This window comes from Oncorhynchus tshawytscha, unplaced genomic scaffold (assembly GCF_018296145.1).
Source record: "Oncorhynchus tshawytscha isolate Ot180627B unplaced genomic scaffold, Otsh_v2.0 Un_contig_2750_pilon_pilon, whole genome shotgun sequence".
Classification (NCBI taxonomy): domain Eukaryota; kingdom Metazoa; phylum Chordata; class Actinopteri; order Salmoniformes; family Salmonidae; genus Oncorhynchus; species Oncorhynchus tshawytscha.
Window position 1 is genome coordinate 96,196 of NW_024609718.1, and position 18,690 is coordinate 114,885.

An 18,690-nucleotide genomic window follows, 5' to 3' on the forward strand; every position below is an offset into this window, starting at 1 on the left:
GAGTAAGGCTGTAATGTAACCCAATGTGGAAAAAGGGAAGGGGTCTGAATACTGTCTGAATACCGTCTGAATACCGTCTGAATACTTTCTGAATACTTTCTGAATACTGTCTGAATACTTTCTGAATACCGTCTGAATACTGTCTGAATACCGTCTGAATACCGTCTGAATACCTTCTGAATACCTTCTGAATACTTTCTGAATACTTTCTGAATACTTTCTGAATACTGTCTGAATACCTTCTGAATACCGTCTGAATACCGTCTGAATACTTTCTGAATACCGTCTGAATACCGTCTGAATACCGTCTGAATACTTTCTGAATACTGTCTATACTTTCTGAATACCGTCTGAATACCGTCTGTATATATATATATATATATATGTATATATGCCTCCTGCAATAGAATGAATACATGGACACGTGTTCAAATGTTCATTTGTTATAAACAAATCAATTTAATCAATTTAAAAAAAAGCTGATCAGCAGTGAGTGTTGCAGCAGAGATGATAGATCCTGTATCTCAGTGCAAGAGGTCTGAGTGACTCAGAGTCTTTGGGTAGGGCATTTAGGCCAGTCTGAGGGAGATCGGCCTCTCTCCTTGTCTCAGGGTCTTTACCTGCCTAATATGGTGGTGAAAGACTCCAGGGTGTTTTCGGAGTCGAGGAATCAACACTTTCGTAGTCAAATGTCCACCTCTACCTTCCTAGAGAGTTTCGTCTTGTCCCTGTGGCCTTGGCTTCAAATGTGTTTATATATTTTATTTCAATAAACACAATATAAATAAAACCTTTGATTGTTTGTTTGTTTGATTGACAGGTAAAGCAGTGATCCACGGAATTGAAACTGCTCGTCATTCACACTGTAATCCATACATCTTAGTTTCACCTACGACCTTATTTGGTACTTTTATATCACATTTATACATCACATAGGTACATGAAGTAGACTGTTGACGAATACATACCGTGCACAGACTGTGCAGAATACTGTGGTGGTATTGTGTTTGGATAACAGAAGTCATTCAGATTCAACCATAATAATAGTAATCAATATAAAGACAGGACTTGGCCTATTACTGCCATGGCTTTGGCATCAACTGAGGGGTTGAGACAGAGAAACAGTCATCGTGGTTATAACTATGAACCCGAGAGGTCATGTCATGGTTATAACTATGAGCAGAAAGGTCATGTCATGGTTATAACTATGAGCAGAAAGGTCATGTCATGGTTATAACTATGAACCCGAGAGGTCATGTCATGGTTATAACTATGAACCCGAGAGGTCATGTCATGGTTATAACTATGAACCCGAGAGGTCATGTCATGGTTATAACTATGAACCCGAGAGGTCATGTCATGGTTATAACTATGAGCAGAAAGGTCATGTCATGGTTATAACTATGAACCCGAGAGGTCATGTCATGGTTATAACTATGAGCAGAAAGGTCATGTCATGGTTATAACTATGAACAGAGAGGTCATATCATGGTTATAACTATGAGCAGAAAGGTCATGTCATGGTTATAACTATGAACCCGAGAGGTCATGTCATGGTTATAACTATGAACCCGAGAGGTCATGTCATGGTTATAACTATGAACCCGAGAGGTCATGTCATGGTTATAACTATGAACCCGAGAGGTCATGTCATGGTTATAACTATGAACCCGAGAGGTCATATCATGGTTATAACTATGAACCAGAGAGGTCATGTCATGGTTATAACTATGAACCCGAGAGGTCATGTCATGGTTATAACAATGAACCCGAGAGGTCATATCATGGTAATAACTATGAACCCGAGAGGTCATATCATGGTTATAACTATGAACAGAGAGGTCATGTCATGGATATAACTGAACAGATGTCATATCATGGTTATAACTATGAACAGCGGGGTCATATCATGGTTATAACTATGAACAGAGGGTCATATCATGGTTATAACTATGAACAGAGGTCATATCATGGTTATAACTATGAACAGAGAGGTCATGTCATGGTTATAACTATGAACCCGAGAGGTCATATCATGGTTATAACTATGAACCCGAGAGGTCATGTCATGGTTATAACAATGAACCCGAGAGGTCATATCATGGTAATAACTATGAACCCGAGAGGTCATATCATGGTTTTAACTATGAACAGAGAGGTCATGTCATGGATATAACTGAACAGATGTCATATCATGGTTATAACTATGAACAGAGGTCATATCATGGTTTTAACTATGAACAGAGGTCGTATCATGGTTATAACTATGAACAGAGGGGTCATATCATGGTTATATCAACTACTGACAGAGTGGTAATCATGTTAAAAGCCTGTGTCTCAGCCATGCATGGAGTTTGGTTGACTCTGAGGAGAGAGACTTGGTCAATAGGAATGCACCTAAGACAGTTGTTCGCTGCAATGCAAGTGTGAATGACATCTGAGAGGGTGAACAGGTCAAAGCTGTGTGTGTGTGTGTGTGTGTGTGTGTGTATACATTCTGTACCACAGAGGTGTTTGTCCAGCACTCAGTCTCTCAGTAGCATGTTGACAGTGTGTGTGTGTGTGTGTATATGTGTGTGTGTGTATATATTCTGTACCACAGAGGTGATTGTCCAGCACTCAGTCTCTCAGTAGCATGTTTGACAGCGCGTGTGTGTGTGTGTGTGTGTGTGTGTGTTCTCTTATTTTCCAGATGGTTGAGTGTTTGTTCTCCATTCTAACCACCTGTGAGTATCTAGTGGTCAAGGTTCTCCTTGGTCGGTCAGTTAGGCAGCGGTCGGCAAAACGCGGTCATGTATTTATATTCAACCTTTATTTAACCAGGTCGTCCCATTGAGTTCAGAAGATCCAAAGGAGACCTGGTTGTGGTTCTGTCTTGGCTATTCAACCGCGTTCAGACCACGTTCAGACAACGTTGGTCTCCTGTTTTGGGGACCAATTAGCCGGACTGGTCTCCTCAACCAGATCAACATCTAGATAATCTGTTGATCCACTGTCCTGAGAAACCTTCTCCTCCTCCTCCTCCTCTCCTCCTCTCTCCTCTCCTTCCTCCTCCTCCTCCTCCTGTTTTCTCGTCTTCCCGCGGTGGCAGAGGCCAGACTTGGCCGGCCCCACCATGGCGAGGAAGATGGCGCCCAGGCCCATTCCCACAGCACAGGAGTAGAAGGCTGAGCCATAGTTCTGGGTCTTGTCCACCAACAGGCCTGGGGAGAAAACACAAGAGGCAACGTCAGAGACGCCTAAAGATCTGCCAAGACCCTTCAAGATCATCAGGTTGGTGCAGCAGCAATCAAAACCTTCTAGATGGGTTCAAAAGAGGATTACAGACAGACAATGAAAGGATTCACAAAGAGAGGGAGTAACAAAGAGAGGGAGTAACAAAGAGAGGGAGTAACAAAGAGAGGGAGTAACAAAGAGAGGGAGTAACAAAGAGAGGGAGTAACAAAGAGAGGGAGTAACAAAAAGAGAGGGAGTAACAAAACAAAGAGAGGGAGTAACAAAGAGAGGGAGTAACAAAAGGGAGAGGAGTAACAAAGAGAGGGAGAGAAAGGGAGTAACAAAAAGAGAGGGAGTAACAAAGAGAGGGAGTAACAAAGAGAGGAGTAACAAAGAGAAGAGAGGGAGTAACAAAGAGAGGGAGTAACAAAGAGAGGGAGTAACAAAGAGGGAGTAACAAAGAGAGAGGGAGTAACAAAGAGAGGGAGTAACAAAGAGAGGAGTAACAAAGAGGGAGTAACAAAGAGAGGGAGTAACAAAGAGAGGGAGTAACAAAGAGAGGGAGTAACAAAGAGAGGGAGTAAGGGAGTAACAAAGAGAGGGAGAGGGAGTAACAAAAGAGGGAGTAACAAAGAGAGGGAGTAACAAAGAGAGGGAGGAGAGGGAGTAACAAACAAAGAGAGTAACAAAGAGGGAGTAACAAAGAGAGGGAGTAACAAAGAGAGGGAGTAACAAAGAGAGGGAGAAAGAGAGGAGTAACAGAGAGGGAGTAACAAAGAGAAAGAGAGGGAGTAACAAAGAGAGGGAGTAACAAAGAGAGGGAGTAACAAAGAGAGGGAGTAACAAAGAGAGGGAGTAACAAAGAGAGGGAGTAACAAAGAGAGGGAGTAACAAAGAGAGGGAGTAACAAAGAGGGAGTAACAAAGAGAGGGAGTAACAAAGAGAGGGAGTAACAAAGAGGGAGTAACAAAGAGAGGGAGTAACAAAGAGAGGGAGTAACAAAGAGAGGGAGAGAGGGAGTAACAAAGAGAGGGAGAGAAGTAAAAGAGAGGGAGTAACAAAGAGAGGGAGTAACAAAGAGGGAGAGGGAGTAACAAAGAGAGAGTAACAAAGAGAGGGAGTAACAAAGAGAGAGAGGGAGTAACAAAGAGAGGGGAGAGAGGGAGTAACAAAGAGAGGAGTAAGAGAGGGAGTAACAAAGAAGGAGAGAGAGGGAGTAACAAAGAGGGAGTAACAAAGAGAGGGAGTAACAAAAAGAGAGGAGTAACAAAGAGGGAGTAACAAAAAGAGAGGGAGTAACAAAGAGAGGGAGAGGGAGAGAGGAGTAACAAAAGAGAGAGTAAGAGGGAGTAAAAGAGAGGGAGGGAGTAACAAAGAGAGGGAGTAACAAAGAGAGGGAGTAACAAAGAGAGGGAGAGAGAGGGAGTAACAAAGAGAGGGAGAGAGGGAGTAACAAAGAGAGGGAGGAGAGAGGGAGTAACAAAGAGAGGGAGAGAGGGAGTAACAAAGAGAGGGAGTAACAAAGAGAGGAGTAACAAAGAGAGGGAGTAACAAAGAAAGAGGGAGTAACAAAGAGAGAGTAACAAAGAGGGAGTAACAAAGAAGGGAGAGAGGGAGTAACAAAGAGAGGGAGTAACAAAAAGAGAGAGAGAGAGGGAGTAACAAAGAGAGGGAGTAACAAAGAGAGGGAGTAACAAAGAGAGGGAGTAACAAAGAGAGGGAGAGAGGGAGTAACAAAGAGAGGGAGTAACAAAGAGAGGGAGGGAGTAACAAAGAGAGGGAGTAACAAAGAGAGGGAGTAACAAAGAGAGGGAGTAACAAAGAGAGGGAGTAACAAAGAGAGGGAGTAACAAAGAGAGGGAGTAACAAAGAGAGGGAGTAACAAAGAGAGGGAGAGAGGGAGTAACAAAGAGAGGGAGTAACAAAGAGAGGGAGAGAGGGAGTAACAAAGAGAGGGAGTAACAAAGAGAGGGAGTAACAAAGAGAGGAGTAAGAGAGAGGGAGTAAACAAAGGGAGTAACAAAGGAGTAACAAAGAGAGGGAGTAACAAAGAGGGAGTAACAAAGAGAGGGAGTAACAAAGAAAGAGAGGGAGTAACAAACAAACAAAGAGAGGGAGAGAGGGAGTAACAAAGAGAGGGAGAGAGAGGGAGTAACAAAGAGAGGAGAGAGGAGTAACAAAAGAGAGTAACAAAGAGAGGAGTAACAAAGAGAGTAACAAAAGGGAGTAACAAAGAGAGGGAGTAACAAAGAGGGAGTAACAAAAAGAGAGGGAGTAACAAAGAGAGGGAGTAACAAAGAGAGGGAGTAACAAAGAGAGGGAGTAACAAAGAGAGGGAGTAACAAAGAGAGGGGGAGAGTAACAAAGAGAGGGAGTAACAAAGAGAGGGAGTAACAAAGAAGAGAGAGAGGGAGTAACAAAGAGGAGGGTAACAAAGAGAGGGAGTAACAAAGAGAGGGGAGAGGGAGTAACAAAGAGAGGAGAGAGAGGGAGTAACAAAGAGAGAGAGAGAGAGAGGGAGTAACAAAGAGAGGGAGAGAGAGGGAGTAACAAAGAGAGGGAGTAACAAAGAGAGAGGGAGTAACAAAAGAGAGAGAGAGGGAGTAACAAAGAGAGGGAGGAGAGGGAGTAACAAAAGAGGGAGAGAGAGGGAGTAACAAAAGAGGGAGTAACAAAAGAGGGAGAGAGGGAGTAACAAAGAGAGAGAGAGAGAGGGAGTAACAAAGAGGGGAGAGAGGGAGTAACAAAGAGAGGGAGAGAGAGGGAGTAACAAAGAGAGGGAGAGAGAGGGAGTAACAAAGAGAGGGAGAGAGGGAGTAACAAAGAGAGGAGAGAGGGAGTAACAAAGAGAGGAGAGAGAGGGAGTAACAAAAAGAGAGGGAGAGAGAGGGAGTAACAAAGAGAGGGAGAGAGGGAGTAACAAAGAGAGGGAGAGAGAGGGAGTAACAAAGAGAGGGAGAGAGAGGGAGTAACAAAAGAGGGAGAGAGAGGAGTAACAAAAGAGAGGAGAGAGGGAGTAACAAAGAGAGGGAGAGAGAGGGAGTAACAAAGAGAGGGAGAGAGAGGGAGTAACAAAGAGAGGGAGAGAGAGGGAGTAACAAAGAGGGAGAGAGAGGGAGTAACAAAGAGAGAGGGAGTAACAAAGAGAGGGAGAGAGAGGGAGTAACAAAAGAGAGATAGATGAGAGAGGGAGTAACAAAGAGAGAGGGAGAGAGGGAGTAACAAAGAGAGAGATAGAGAGAGGGAGTAACAAAGAGAGGGAGAGAGAGGGAGTAACAAAGAGAGAGAGAGATAGATGGAGAGGGAGTAACAAAAAGAGAGAGGGAGTAACAAAGGAGAGAGAGAGGGAGTAACAAAAGAGAGATAGATGGAGAGGGAGTAACAAAGAGAGGGAGAGAGAGGGAGTAACAAAGAGAGGGAGAGGGAGTAACAAAGAGAGGAGAGAGAGGAGTAACAAAGAGAGGGAGTAACAAAAGAGAGAGGGAGTAACAAAGAGAGGGAGAGAGAGGGAGTAACAAAGAGAGAGAGGGAGTAACAAAGAGAGAGAGAGAGAGGAGTAACAAGAGAGGGGAGAGGGAGTAACAAAGAGAGGGAGAGAGAGGGAGTAACAAAGAGAGGGAAAAGAGAGAGGGATAACAAAGAGAGGGGAGAGAGGGAGAACAAAGAGAGGGAGTAACAAAGAAGAGAGGGAGAGAGAGGGAGTAACAAAGAGAGAGGGAGGAGAGGGAGTAACAAAGAGAGGGAGAGAGAGGGAGTAACAAAAAGAGAGAGGGATAGATAACAAAGAGAGGAGGAGAGGGAGTAACAAAGAGAGGAGAGAGAGGGAGTAACAAAAGAGAGGAGGAGAGAGAGGGAGTAACAAAGAGAGGGAGAGAGAGGGAGTAACAGGGAGAGAGAGGGAGTAACAAAGAGAGGGAGAGAGAGGGAGTAACAAAGAGAGAGATAGGGATGGAGAGGAGTAACAAAGAGAGGGAGAGAGGGAGTAACAAAGAAGAGAGAGATAACAAAAGAGAGAGATGGAGAGGGAGTAACAAAGAGAGGGAGAGAGAGGAGTAACAAAGAGGGAGAGAGAGGGAGTAACAAAGAGAGGGAAGAGAGAGAGTAACAAAGGAGAGAGGGAGTAACAAAAAAGAGAGATAGATGGAGAGGGAGTAACAAAGAGAGGAGAGAGAGGGAGTAACAAAAAGAGAGAGATAGATGGAGAGGGAGTAACAAAGAGAGGGAGAGAGAGGGAGTAACAAAGAGAGAGATAGATGGAGAGGAGTAACAAAGAGAGGGAGAGAGAGGGAGTAACAAAGAGAGAGATAGATGGAGAGGGAGTAACAAAGAGAGGAGAGAGGGAGTAACAAAGAGTAACAAAGAGAGGGAGAGGGAGTAACAAAGAGAGGGAGAGAGAGGGAGTAACAAAGAGAGGGAGAGAGAGGGAGTAACAAAGAGGGGGAGTAACAAAGAGAGGGAGAGAGAGGGAGTAACAAAGAGAGAGATAGATGGAGAGGGAGTAACAAAGAGAGGGAGAGAGGGAGTAACAAAGAGAGAGATAGATGGAGAGGGAGTAACAAAGAGAGGGAGAGAGAGGGAGTAACAAAGAGAGAGATAGATGGAGAGGGAGTAACAAAGAGAGGGAGAGAGAGGGAGTAACAAAGAGAGGGAGAGAGAGGGAGTAACAAAGAGAGGGAGAGAGAGGGCGTAACAAAGAGAGGGAGAGAGAGGGCGTAACAAAGAGAGGGAGAGAGAGGGCGTAACAAAGAGAGGGAGAGAGAGGGCGTAACAAAGAGAGAGAGAGAGGGAGTAACAAAGAGAGAGAGAGAGAGGGAGTAACAGAGAGAGGGAGTAACGAAGAGAGGGAGAGAGGGAGTAACAAAGAGAGGGAGAGAGGGAGTAACAGAGAGAGGGAGTAACGGAGAGAGGGAGTAACAGAGAGAGGGCGTAACAAAGAGAGAGAGAGAGGGAGTAACAAAGAGAGAGAGAGAGAGGGAGTAACAGAGAGAGGGAGTAACGGAGAGAGGGAGTAATAGAGAGAGGGAGTAACAGAGAGAGGGAGAGAGGGAGTAACGGAGAGAGGTAGAGAAGACTAAGATCCAGACAGAGTTAACCATCTAGAGTCTCTTACCCCCCAGCGGTGGTCCGGCCAACCCAGCAAAGCTCTGGATACACACATAGACCCCCACGGACGAGGGCATCCTGTCTATGCCCACCACGTCGTCCTCTGCCAGCATGGGGATGTGTGTAGAACCCACGGTGCCCATCAGGAAGCCATAGAGACAACAGCAGGCTGCCAGGCCCCAGAACTCAGTCACCTGGGTGAAGGCAAGCAGCACCAGACACAGCAGAACTACACATCCCAGAAGCACCTGGGTCTTACGCATCCGCACCTTGTTTAAAATGACCCCGATGGACAGGCGCCCGCAGACCTCAGACACCGCCATTACAGAGAGCATGTAAGCCGACTTCTCTGGGTGGACGCCGCGGCTCTTACTGAGCTCTATGATGTAGAGAGACGGGGCGAAGAACCCCAGCGTGGCGAAGAGACCAAACAGAGAGTAGCAGATGAACGCTCCATCTTTCAACACAGAAAAGTCTAGAAGTTTAGGTCTGGAGGGTTGGACAACGGGACCCACCTCACCCTGCTCTTTCTCCCCAGCCTCCAGCTGATTCAGTGGGGTTCCAAGGGCTGCCTGTCCCCCCTGGTTCTTCTCCCCCTGGTCCTCCATGAGGGCACGGGTCTCTGAGGGGTCCTGTGCGGCTGTGGCGGCCCGGAGGTCAGCACTGGAGGCGGACAGAGAGGTGACCCCAGAATCCCCCGAGTCCTCAGACTCCCCTGAGCTAACGTTGGTCTGGGTGTCCTCATTCTCCAGCTCGTAGACCGTCTGCAGCTTAACGGACAGCTTCTCCTTATTGGACACCTCCCCTGACACTTCCTGGTCAGGTCGGATGATGATTGGTCGAAGCAGAGCGCCGCAGCCAATCACGGAGGCCTGCATGAGACCGATGACGACGAGGCAGTGGCGCCAGCCGATGATCTCCTTCAAGGCCATGAAGGCTGCAGGAGAGGAGAAGTTAAAGGACTGTTAGAAACATTTAAAAGGCCTGTTTCTTTACCTTCCTCCACAATGTTTCAGGTATTATTTATAGAACAGTATCAGTCACTATATCTGCCTTTGAGATTCATTAGTCTGTGTATGAAATGGCACCCTATTCCCTATATAGCACCCTACACCCTATGGGCCCTGGTCAAAAGTAGTGCACTATAAAGGGAATAGGTTATCATTGGGCCCTGGTCAATAGTAGTGCACTGTAAAGGGAATAGGGTATCATTGGGCCCTGGTCAATAGTAGTGCACTATAAAGGGAATAGGTTATCATTGGGCCCTGGTCAATAGTAGTGCACTGTAAAGGGAATAGGGTATCATTGGGCCCTGGTCAAAAGTAGTGCACTATAAAGGGAATAGGGTATCATTGGGCCCTGGTCCAAAGTAGTGCACTATAAAGGGAATAGGGTATCATTGGGCCCTGGTAAAAAGTAGTGCACTATGTAGGGAACAGGGTATCATTGGGCCCTGGTCAAAAGTAGTGCACTATGTAGGGAATAGGGTGCCATTTGGGCCCACATGAAACCGCAACGTACCTGGTGCGAAGACAAACATGGCGAAGGACTCCCCTGAGGAGGCCAGGGCGGTGACCAGGGACCTCCTCCTGCTGAAGTACTGGGACAGGATGGTGATAGTGGGCAGGAAGGTCAGGCAGTACCCCAGACCTGGACACATTAACACAACCACAAACACCTGTTATTGTATATACGCAATCTGGAAATCACATGAGTAACATAAAACCAAAACCACATGAAAACACGGATTACAGGAGTACCTTGTCATCAAGATCATGTCAAACAATGTTTACAAAGTGAATACAGTCACTGTGCAAAATGCTGCTGACGGTTTCACGTTTCAGGCCCATGTCTTAGATATATACACATCATTGGTCCAGCAGAGGACACACAGAGGGGTGTGACAGCCACGGGCACTGCAGCAAGGTCAGGGGTCAGAGGTCAGAGGTCAGGGTCGACAGGTCACCCTGATGTCAGGGTTGATAGGTCACTCGGGCTTGTTGTCGTGGTGACTGCTGAAAGAGGACGTAGTTAAAAAAACAAAGACAAGAAGAGAGAAGACAGAGGTTGTTAAGTTATAGCTGCTGTCTGTTTTATAAAGGGAGGTGAAGAGGTATTTAGTGGGACAGCTAGCAGTGTTTCGTTCTGTAAAAGAAAAGTTATTTGGATCAGATCTGAAAGGAAATATTGGTTTATTTTGGACAATTTTGGGAATTGTTCTTTTTCTGTTGTGTAAATGTGTCCTACAGACTCAAGAGGGGGGAGTTTAGGCCTCACTGATACCACACGTTGCATTCAGATCTTTGGATCTGAGATGAATACAGCTTTGACAGTGGGGAGTTTTTACCCCACAAACACAGGCCGGGTCTGGAAGAGACAGACATCGATCAGTCAGCCTCATGCACTGCTAGGAGTCCCTTGTTTCATTCAGATCTTGTCTGTGTGTGTGTGTGTGTGTGTGTGTGTGTGTGTGTGTGTGTGTGTGTGTGTGTGTGTGTATAAAGTAGTTAGATCTAAGAGCTCTGAACCACCTGTGATTATGATGTTACCTGAGACGATGCCGATAGTGACGTACATCTCGTTGATGGAGGAGACGAAAGCAGAGCTGATGGTACCCAGACTGACCAGAAAACCCCCAACATCACTACGGGACGGTACCCAAACCGGTTACTGAGCACCGAGGACAGAGGGGCTGGAGGGGGAGAGAGAGATGGGGGGGAGAGAGGGGGGGAGAGGAGAGAAGAGGGGGGAAGAGGAGAGAGAGGGGGGAAGAGGAGAGGGGGGGGAGGGGGATAGAGGGGGGTAGAGGAGAGAGGTGGGGGGAGGGGGAAGAGGAGAGAGAGGGGGGAGAGGGGGATTAGAGGAGAGGGAGGGAGAGAGAGAGAGAGGGGGAAGAGGAAAGAGAGGGGAGAGGGGAAGAGGAGAGAGGAGAGAGGGGGAGAGAGGGAGAGGGGGAAGAGGAGAGAGGGGGGGAGAGGGAAGAGGGGGAGAGGAGAGGAGAGAGAGGGGGAAGAGGAGAGAGAGAGAGGAGAGGGAGAGGGGAGGGAGAGGGGAGAGGGGGAAGAGAGAGAGGGGAGAGGGGGAGAGGAGAGAGGGGGAAGAGGATGAGGGAGAGGGGGGAAAGAGGAGAGAGAGGGGGAAGAGGAGAGAGAGGGAGAGGGAAGAGGCTCCTGAACCACCTGAGGGAGGGGGAGAGAGGAGAGAGGGGGAAGAGGATGTGAGAGGGAGAGGGGGAGAGAAGGAGAGGGGGAAGAGGAGAGGGAAGGCTCTCTGAGAGGAGAGAGGGGAAGAGGAGAGAGGGAGAGAGAGGACTGTTAGTTTTACTATAGACATGTTTTTCATTAACCTTATACACTATTTAATGAAGTAGTTGATTGACACAGTTCAGTGAATAGGACAGATTCTGTGTCTAAATACTGTTCACACAGATTTACTGGCCCATAAAGCCTCTTATACGAGTGCTGATCTAGGATCAGGACCCCTGTCCATAAAAATCTGATCCATTATGATTTAAAAGGCAAACCTATTCCTAGATCAGCACTGCTACTCTGATCTTAGACCTGTGAAGATGATGATTAAAACTTCCTAAGGCTAGGGGGCAGTATTTTGATGTCCGGATGAAAAGTGTGCCCAAAGTAAACTGCCTGCTACTCAGGCCCAGGAGAGAGGATATGCATATAATTAGTATATTTGGATAGAAAACAGTCTAAAGTTTCTAAAACGGTTAAAATTATGTCTGTGAGTATAACAGAACTGATTTGGCAGGCGAAACCCCGAGGACAAACCATCCAGGGGGAAAAAATTGAGGTCATAGGATTTTCCAATGGTTTTCTATGGGAAACCCTATTTATTAAGAACCCGGTTGCAGTTCCTATGGCTTCCACTAGATGTCACCAGTCTTGAGAAATTGGTGGATGTTTTTCTTTTGAGAAATGAAGAAGTAGTGCTATTCATTCCATGTGTCACTCTGAAGGTCCCTACTAGGTTTTAAGAGGCTCTCTCTGAACCACCTGTGATTATGATGACTAAGAGGCTCTCTGAACCACCTGTGATTATGATGACTAAGAGGCTCTCTGAACCACCTGTGATTATGATGACTAAGAGGCTCTCTGAACCACCTGTGATTATGATGACTAAGAGGCTCTCTGAACCACCTGTGATTATGATGACTAAGAGGCTCTCTGAACCACCTGTGATTATGATGACTAAGAGGCTCTCTGAACCACCTGTGATTATGATGACTAAGAGGCTCTCTGAACCACCTGTGATTATGATGACTAAGAGGCTCTCTGAACCACCTGTGATTATGATGACTAAGAGGCTCTCTGAACCACCTGTGATTATGATGACTAAGAGGCTCTCTGACCCACCTGTGAATGTGACGATGAAGACGCAGATTGCGATGACCCAGGATACTCTGCTGTTGCTCTCCCCAAATTCTGTCATGAGGTCCTCGAGGAACACCCCCAGAGACTTGATGGTCCCGTAAGTAAACACCTCAACGAAGAAGAAGGCCACGGCCACCGCCCAGCCCCAGCCCCCGTCTGGCACCGCCTCGTACACACACGGACCCCCGCACCCCCCGGACCCCCGCACCGCTGACTTTAACCCCCGCATGGCTGGGTCTGAGCACCTGGGAGAGAGGGACAGAGAGTCAATCAGGGAACTTTTAAAGTTTTTCCAAGTGTAGTCAAGCGCTATGATGAAACTGGCTCTCGTGAGGACCGCCACAGGAAAGGAAGACCCAGAGTTACCTCTGCTGCAGAGGATAATTTCATTAGAGTTACCAGCCTCAGAAATCGGCAATTAACTGCACCTCAGAAAACATCAAGTGTTCAGAGGAGACTGCATGAATCAGGCCTTCATGGTCCAATTGCTGAAAAGAAGAGACTAAAATCTATTTTGATTTGTTTAACACTTTTTTGGTTACTACATGATTCCATATGTGTTATTTCATAGATTTGATGTCTTCACTATTATTCTACCATGTAGAAAATAGTGTGTGTGTACTGTATGTATATTGAGTGTACAAAACATTATGAACACCTGCTCTTTCCATGACACAGACTGACCAGGTGAAAGATATGATCCCTTATTGATGTCACTTGTTAAATCCACTTCAATCAGTGCAGGTGAAGGGGAGGAGACCTGGTTAAAGATGAAGGGGAGGAGACCTGGTTAAAGATGAAGGGGAGGAGACCTGGTTAAAGATGAAGGGGAGGAGACCTGGTTAAAGATGAAGGGGAGGAGACCTGGTTAAAGATGAAGGGGAGGAGACCTGGTTAAAGATGAAGGGGAGGAGACCTGGTTAAAGATGAAGGGGAGGAGACCTGGTTAAAGATGAAGGGGAGGAGACCTGGTTAAAGATGAAGGGGAGGAGACGTGTTAAACTCAATAGTAGGAAGGTGTTCTTAATGTTTTGTACACTCAGTGTATGTGTGCACTTAGAGGGAAAGGGACAGAGATACTGGCATGCAGGCAAATACAGGCACACACACACACACACACACACACACACACACACACAATAACCATAGCCTCCAGACCTGGCACATATAAAGGAACACAGCCAGAGGAAAGACACACAAGCATATAGTGGGCTGGTGAGACTTAGGGCGTTCTCATACATCTTTTGTTTGCTTAAGTTTGAATCAGAGTTCAGATATGAGTCTAAGCTTCACCCCCACCATCCCCACTCTCGTTCTCTCTATAAATGTCTATCTCTCTCTGTTCTGGTCTTCTCTTGTTCCATCTGAATCTGAACTGAAAACAAACAAAGATGATATAATCTACCAGCTGATCCAGCTGGTGTCTGAATACTACTATAGCTCTATCCAAAATATATCTGTTTTATACGGGGCTGGTTCATAGACTGACTGTTTTATATGGGGCTGGTTCATAGACTGACTGTTTTATATGGGGCTGGTTCATAGACTGACTGTTTTATATGGGGCTGGTTCATAGACTGACTGTTTTATATGGGGCTGGTTCATAGACTGACTGTTTTATATGTAAACTGGTGACCCAGATCCAGGGACCCCTCCCAGGTAAACTGGCGACCCAGACCCAAGGACCCCCTCCCAGGTAAACTGGCGACCCAGGGACCCCCTCCCAGGTAAACTGGTGACCCAGACCCAGGGACCCCCTCCCAGGTCAACTGGTGACCCAGACCCAGGGACCCCCTCCCAGGTAAACTGGTGACCCAGACCCAGGGACCCCTCCCAGGTAAACTGGTGACCCAGACCCAGGGACCCCTCCCAGGTAAACTGGTGACCCAGACCTGAAAAGGATCCAGGGACCCCTCCCAGGTAAACTGGGACCCAGGGACCCCCTCCCAGGTAAACTGGCGACCCAGGGACCCAGGGACCCCTCCCAGGTAAACTGGTGACCCAGGGACCCCTCCCAGGTAAACTGGTGGACCCAGGGACCCCTCCCAGGTAAACTGGTGACCCAGACCCAGGGACCCCTCCCAGGTGAACTGGTGACCCAGACCCAGGGACCCCCTCCCAGATAAACTGGTGACCCAGGGACCCCTCCCAGGTAAACGACCCCTCCCAGGTAAACTGGTGACCCAGGGACCCCCTCCCAGGTAAACTGGTGTGACCCAGGGACCCCCTCCCAGGTAAACTGGTGACCCAGACCCAGGGACCCCTCCCAGGTAAACTGGTGACCCAGACCCAGGGACCCCTCCCAGGTAAACTGGTGACCCAGACCCAGGGACCCCTCCCAGGTAAACTGGTGACCCAGACCCAGGGACCCCCTCCCAGGTAAACTGGTGACCCAGACCCAGGGACCCCTCCCAGGTAAACTGGTGACCCAGACCCAGGGACCCCCTCCCAGGTAAACTGGTGACCCAGGGACCCCTCCCAGGTAAACTGGTGATCCAGATCCAGGGACCCCTCCCAGGTAAACTGGCGACCCAGGGACCCCCTCCCAGGTAAACTGGTGACCCAGACCCAGGGACCCCTCCCAGGTAAACTGGTGACCCAGACCCAGGGACCCCTCCCAGGTAAACTGGTGACCCAGACCCAGGGACCCCTCCCAGGTAAACTGGTGACCCAGACCCAGGGACCCCTCCCAGGTAAACTGGTGACCCAGACCCAGGGACCCCTCCCAGGTAAAACCCAGGGACCCCCTCCCAGGTAAACTGGCGACCCAGGGACCCAGGGACCCCTCCCAGGTAAACTGGTGACCCACCCAGGGACCCAGGGACCCCTCCCAGGTAAACTGGTGACCCAGACCCAGGGACCCCCTCCCAGGTAAACTGGTGACCCAGACCCAGGGACCCCTCCCAGGTAAACTGGTGACCCAGACCCAGGGACCCCTCCCAGGTAAACTGGTGACCCAGACCCAGGGACCCCTCCCAGGTAAACTGGTGACCCAGACCCAGGGACCCCCTCCCAGGTAAACTGGTGACCCAGACCCAGGGACCCCCTCCCAGGTAAACTGGTGACCCAGACCCAGGGACCCCCTCCCAGGTCAACTGGTGACCCAGACCCAGGGACCCCCATCATATGTTAGCAACAAAAAAATGATTCACATCTTGTCATCAGGTGAATTATAATGGCAAGTAGAAGTAATCAACATTTTAAAATGAATAGATTTGGTCGATAGTTTCCTTATTTTAACCCCCCACAGTTCATTGGAAGAGGAAGAGTTAACTCTAACATAGTCTATTAGGTAGAAAGGTGTCTCGGTCGGCATAGAGAAAATGTTGTAGTTTTAAAGATCATTTTCTGCAATTCTATGCATGTTGCCATGGCAAATGCTTTGTTCTCTGCTCAACCATTCTAACTAAACCAATGGGCATGGGACCTGACTGCCCAGTTTATGGGATGTTCTATTCTCCCTGACTCTCTAGCTTTTATTTGATTGTTAGTTCTCAAAGATGGTATTTTTTTTTTTTTTTAAATTATATATATTATATTATATATTATATATTATAAAATATATTTAAAAAATATATATATAAGTTTGTCAAACTTAAACGACTTAAACCAGATAGAAAACATGCAGAAAATATATTGACCTATACATATATTTATACATAAATATACGTATATTTATGTATAAACGTATGTATAAATATATGTATAGGTCAATATATTTTCTGCATGTTTTCTATCTGGTTTAAGTTTGACACAAACTTTTTTTTCCATCCCGAAAATGACCACTTGAATGGCCCACCTAAGAGTTTTCTGTACAGAAAAAACCCTGTAATTATCTCCAATTAGTGTAATTTCCTCCATATTAAAGGGTTCGTTCGAGATTTTGACAATGAAGCCCTTTAACTACCTCCCCAGAGTCAGATGAACAGTAACAGCTAGCACGCTAAATGTTCCTGTAGTCTTCCAGTCATTGTGCTAACGCTAGTTAGCGTTGTCTCAGTTAGCATTGGCTCATAAAACCACCTCTAACTCCCTTCATACTAGATGCAAAGACATACAAATGGTATCCACTGTGGTATTCTGTTGCAGCTAGCGATATTCATAAAGTAGTTAACACCTACCAAGATCTCCAAAAATATATATATTTTTTTAAACATAGCGGAAGCCCTGCAGTACCTCCGCGGACCCGTAGGGGGTCCAGTTTGAAACCCCTTAGGCTACTACTGGTAAGGTATCACTAAGCAACGCCCTGGCCTCGGAGCTACACCAAACAGTGAGCATCACAGCTCGCTTGGCAGCTGAGTGAGTTTTTCACATAGGGTGAGTGAGTGAGTGAGTGAGTGAGTGAGTGAGTGAGTGAGTGAGTGAGTGAGTGAGTTCACATAGGGTGAGTGAGTGAGTTCACATAGGGTGAGTAGGTGAGTTCACATAGGGTGAGTGAGTGAGTTCACATAGGATGAGTGAGTGAGTGAGTTCACATAGGATGAGTAGAGTGAGTTCACATAGGGTGAGTGAGTGAGTTCACATAGGGTGGAGGTGAGTTCACATGAGTGAGTGAGTTCACATAGGGTGAGTGAGTGAGTGAGTTCACATAGGGTGAGTGAGTGAGTGAGTTCACATAGGGTGAGTAGGTGAGTTCACATAGGGTGAGTGAGTGAGTGAGTTCACATAGGGTGGGTGAGTGAGTGAGTTCACATAGGGGTGAGTGAGTGAGTTCACATAGTGAGTTCACATGAGTGAGTGAGTTCACATAGGGTGAGTGAGTGAGTTCACATAGGGTGAGTAGGTGAGTTCACATAGGATGGGTGAGTGAGTGAGTTCACATAGGGTGAGTAGGTGAGTTCACATAGGGTGAGTAGGTGAGTGAGTTCACATAGGGTGAGTGAGTGAGTTCACATAGGGTGAGTGAGTGAGTTCACATAGGGTGAGTAGGTGAGTTCACATAGGATGAGTGAGTGAGTGAGTTCACATAGGGTGAGTGAGTGAGTTCACGTTGAAATATAAAATACTTACCAACAGAGCGACGATCAGTCTAGTCGGAAAAGTGATCGACACGGAATAGTCGACTGTCAAATATAACGAACAGGTTTTAATGGCAAAATGAGCAGCTAGTTTATCGGTATGTTATTTCTATGTTCTCCCTATAACGTTAGTCTACCAGCTCTGTCTCTTCCGCTTCCGATCAGACGAATCGATGTTCTGGACTAAAGCAACATCTTTTTTAAGCATGATGTAAAAATGTCCTCTTGTCCGATCCGCAAGGAGAATCATAGCTTATTATGTTACCCTGGTTACTGTATCTGTCCTCTCTTTCTTGAATGCATAAAACACATCTGTGTCTTCAGGTTAAAGTAAATCAACCGTTTCCTTATTTCCTTACTGTTCTGTCAGCTCTTTATAGCCTACCGGCTCGAGCCGGTCTTCAAAGCGGGGGCGCGCAAATACTGCTGTAGCCTTTTTCTCAGGAGCGCGCATCCCTGCGTCACGCTTCCACGAGACTGAGCGTTGTCACACTTCAATTACCATTAGATCTGTGAAGTAGTCTGTAGGCCTACGCCTACGTGGAGAAAAGTAGCCTACTGGATGTATATTATAATACTATTATATATTTCACTTGTTTTGGCAATGTAAACATATGTTTCCAATGTCAATAAAGCCCCTTAAATTGAAGACAAATAAATTATATCCATCTCTCTCTTATTATTGTATGAATTAAAAAAAAAAAAACAGAGTAACACGCATACATTCCCTTTACATTTTAGGCAAATTAATAAATAGCGGTTATATGTATTTTTACTGGTAAGCCTATGCCTGTTTTGGTTGCTCCTTCACTCCAGTGACGTAGCCTACTCTCGAGTTTTTGTCGAGAGCGCGCTCTTTGGGGAGCAGACTGATGAAACAGCCTTTCCAGGAGCGCACATGCGGACAGAGGCTCCCTGGCTGGGTGGAACAGGTTTATTCCAGTTCTGAGCCAACAACACTC

The 18,690-nt window shown here is 46.8% G+C and overlaps 1 protein-coding gene across 1 annotated transcript; it reads right to left on the reverse strand.

Moving 5' to 3' along the window:
- Positions 1-427: 427 nt before the first annotated feature.
- Positions 428-18,156, reverse strand: LOC112224045 (monocarboxylate transporter 7). Its single transcript, XM_042317214.1, is given in 7 exon segments — positions 428-3,203; positions 8,327-9,256; positions 9,841-9,969; positions 10,869-10,958; positions 10,961-11,011; positions 12,690-12,952; positions 17,721-18,156. Coding segments are annotated over 6 exon segments (1,746 nt in total). The 5' UTR covers positions 12,937-12,952; positions 17,721-18,156; the 3' UTR covers positions 428-2,904.
- Between the last annotated feature and the right edge of the window lie 534 nt (positions 18,157-18,690).